General features: G+C 61.5%; 2 protein-coding genes across 2 annotated transcripts in view; both read left to right on the top strand.

Moving 5' to 3' along the window:
* ETHE1 (ethylmalonic encephalopathy 1) overlaps positions 1-1,576 on the top strand; it is an 18,122-nt gene extending 16,546 nt beyond the window's left edge. The window contains exons 7-8 of the mRNA XM_012653223.1: positions 812-870; positions 1,284-1,576. Of these exons, the coding sequence (XP_012508677.1) occupies positions 812-870; positions 1,284-1,576 (352 nt within the window). The remainder of the gene's footprint in view (positions 1-811; positions 871-1,283) is intronic.
* Positions 1,577-1,949: 373 nt separating this feature from the next.
* PHLDB3 (pleckstrin homology-like domain, family B, member 3) overlaps positions 1,950-3,547 on the top strand; it is a 15,326-nt gene continuing 13,728 nt past the window's right edge. The window contains exons 1-3 of the mRNA XM_012653221.1: positions 1,950-2,183; positions 3,023-3,205; positions 3,431-3,540. Of these exons, the coding sequence (XP_012508675.1) occupies positions 1,950-2,183; positions 3,023-3,205; positions 3,431-3,540 (527 nt within the window). The remainder of the gene's footprint in view (positions 2,184-3,022; positions 3,206-3,430; positions 3,541-3,547) is intronic.

Raw genomic sequence — 3,547 nt, 5'->3', positions numbered from 1 at the left:
GAGGGGAGAGGAGTCACCATCCTGCCTCTCCTCTCTCACCCCCACCCCCAAACCAGCCCCTGGAGCTTCTGAAATAAAACTTTTTTTTTTTGCCATAAATCTGACTTCTGCCTGTTTTCTGGGGGAATCAGTTGGGTTTCTGGGCTGAGAGGCTTGGGGTTAGTTCTGGTCCCCTGGAGAGGCCAGGGGAGCAGGGCAAGGTGAAGGTCTAGGGAGCCCGGAGGGAGATTTCTAACTCACAAGGTCAAAAGCAAACGTGTATCTGGGGCTGGTCTTCTCACGGCCCTGAGTTAGAACACCATCTTGCTTTTGAGACACTTCCCTCTCTGAGCCCCAGGGTTAGGTACTTCACTTATCTAGGCCTTGGTTTTCTTATCTGTACATGGAAATAATAGTAATAGGGTGTCGTGATGATCTGACAAGTCCACGTATGTGAGTACTTGGCACACTGCACTAGCAGCGTTCACTATTATTGTTACCATCATTTGGAATGATCGGGCACTTCCTGACTTGGAGTGAGGGTATACATAATGGTTAAAAACGTGAATTTTTGATGTGTTAACGTTTACAACATGGGTAGACCTTGGGTACATTTATCCTCCTTGTCCTGTTTCCTCAAGTATAAAATAGAGATAGTAATCCCTTTCTGGCTGGGCTGCTGTGAAGATGAAATTAAATGAGCATGTATAAAGTATTTAGCATAGCTCTTGACATCTAATAATCCCTTTTCATACACCAGTTATTTTCCTGTTTTTGCCCAGAGAGGAAAAGGTCTGGCTGAAACCTTTAACCTCTGCCCTTCACCCTATAGCAAAGTGGGAGGGGGGCACATTCCCTCTGTTTTTGGGCGGGTCTCTGACTCAGCTCAGGGTACCCCCTCCCCTTGTCCAGCTCCCCAAACCGGTTGGGGCCCTTCTAAAGGGCTCATTAGAGAGGAGAGGTCCCCATCTCCATTCCTGTCGTCCTTTCAGGACTCCCAGGGTCTGGGCATTAGGGAGGCACGTATACAGCGGTGGCCAAGACACCTGGCCCTCCAGCCCTGCAGGGGACAAGTGTGGGGGTGCTGGAGGCAGAGTGGGAGGTCGCCATGCTGGGTTCCCCAAGGGTGGGGCCGGTGGGGCCGGGATGGCCGGATGCCTAGGCTGCGGGCGGGGCACGCTGGTCGCTCCCTCCTCCCTCGGGAGCTGTTGGACCTGTTGTCCCCCCCTCCACTTCCGGGCTGCTGGGGAGGGGGACGGGGCGGCCTCTCTCTCCACTCTCCTCCCCAGCCACCTGTCTTGTAGGCAGGAGCGGCAGTGCCCTGAGCCCAGAGCGGAGCGCGCCGGAGCCGGAGCTGGTGAGCGGGCCGAGGCTGCGGGGAGGAGGGCTGGAGTTCGGGAATCTCAAGGGCTCAGGCTCCTGGCTTGTTCAGGGGGAGACTGGGAGCCCCCGCTCCTGGATCCCTGGGGGAGGTGGCGTGGGCGCCGCTCCCCTGCGCGGTGGGGTCAGGACCAAGACTGCGGGCTCCGGGAAGGGGAGGGGGCGGGAGTCGGACTCCCGAGTCCCGGAAGGAGAAGATGGGGTCGCTCTGAGGTAGCCCGAGAGATCGCAGCGGGCTGCTGAGGGGTACAAGGCCTGACACCTGGACAGGGGAGAGAGGCGGGGTCGGAGAGGCCAGTAGGGGGCATGGTGGACCCGGGGACTCAAATTCCGGTCCCGCCTCCGGGGGCGTGTCGCCCTAGGACTCTTCAACTCCCGCCCCAACTTCATGCCCCGCCCCTGGAAACTTTGGGCCACGCCCCCGTACTGCTCAGTGCCATCCTTTGAACTCTTAGGCCCCGCCTCCTGGGGGCGCTGCACGCTCCGGAGCAGATCGGCGCCGTCGCGGGCTCCCAGGCCCCGCCCCACGCCGCCAGGCCCCGCCCCCAGAGCACCCGGCCCCGCCCGCCCCGCAGGAGCCCGAAGCAGCCATGGGGACGCCGAGCAGCCCCGAGCAGGGGACCCCGTCGCCGCCGGTCCCGGAGTGCGACGCGGAGGTCCAGCCCCAAGAGGCCGCCCAGCCCCAGGGGCACCCCGAGGACTCCCGCGCGCAGGAGGCGCCCGAGGACCCGGTGGAGCTTCCGAGCCACCGAGGCGCCGAGCAGCAGGCGGACGAAGAGGAAGACGTGGGAGAAGGGAGCAGCACCGAGAGCAGCCGCGACGCGGTGAGGGCCCGGAGGGCGACAGCCGCGGGGACCCCCAGACGCACTTAGACCCAAACGGGTGACGGACACAGAGACAAGGGTAGAGAAACCATACAGAGACCCGGAGATAGGGGAAGACTCCTGAGAGACAGAGACCGGGACACCGAGCCACAGAGACAGAAACCAGGTAGACAGAGATCCATGGAGAGGCCCAGAGAACAGAGAGACCCAAACGGGTGACAGAGACAGAGAGACAGAGACTCAGAGACAGGGAGACAGGCCAGAGATAGGAGAGACTACTGAAGAGACAGAGACCCAGACACGGAGCCAGAGAGACCCAACCAAGGGAGACCCAGAGACAGAGACACCCTCAGAGACAGAGACTTGGAGAGAGATAGAGAGACACAGAGGGAAACCCAGAAACACAGGGCAGAGATGCAGATGCCCAGAAACAGAAATAGAGACAGAAAACTTGAGAGGGGAAGATACTCGAGGGAGGAAGAGATCTAGTGATTTAGAGGCGGAAGACAGAGACTGAGTCGGAGAGGCTGGGTGGAGAACGGGAGGGAGAGGGGGGAGAGATCCAGGGACTATAAGAAGGTGATGCCAAGAGAATGGGACCCGGATAGAGAAAAAGAAACACTTGCTCCCTGTCCTGCGACCTCTGGGGTCGGGTGGTCACCAGACCTGCACCGTCCCCCACTCCGACCTTGAATAAAAGAGCCTCAGACCGCTTATGCGCGGTGGTTGAGTTAGGCGGGCTGAGCCCGCAGTGGGGGGCTGTGGGATGGGGACCAGACCTACTTAGTGACTGCAGGGGGCGTGGCCTCTCCGCTTGACCACGCCCTCTCCAACTTCAGCCCGAGGCCACGCCTCCGGGACAGGTCCTCCCACCAGCCCCCTCATCCACCCCTTTTGGGGACGGGGTGCGAGAGGCGGCGCGGCGGCTGCGAGGACAGCAGCTGGAGGCGCTGACGCGCGTGGCCCTGATGGAGCAGCGAGTGAAAGAGCTGCAGCGCCAGAGGAAGGAGCTGAGGATCGAGGTGAGGCCGGGACCCCTTGGGAAGTCTGACCCCAACTCCAGGAGAACCCGCAAGGCCGGACTCCCAGCCCTTTCCTCCTGCGGGATCAGATTCTAGGCCCCCAGCCCGTCCTCCCTCCAAATCTAGGTCCCCGGGTTCCGTCCTCCCTCCGAATTCAGGAGTTCAGACCCCTGGGCCCCTCAGACCCAGGCGTCAGAGCCGCCAGCCCTTGCATTCTCTCCGCAGATGGAGGTGGAGGTGGCCCTGCTGCGGGGTGAGCTGGCCGGGGAGCGAGTGGCCGCTCGGCGGGAGGAGGAGCAGCTGCGAGAGTTGCTGGGGCAGCCGGCGGCCGTGGAGCAGGGC

Source organism: Propithecus coquereli, unplaced genomic scaffold, assembly GCF_000956105.1.
Source record: "Propithecus coquereli isolate 6110/MARCELLA unplaced genomic scaffold, Pcoq_1.0 Scaffold42, whole genome shotgun sequence".
NCBI lineage: Eukaryota > Metazoa > Chordata > Mammalia > Primates > Indriidae > Propithecus > Propithecus coquereli.
Note: the sequence above shows the minus strand (reverse complement) of the source record. Positions and strands in the feature narration are given on the sequence as shown.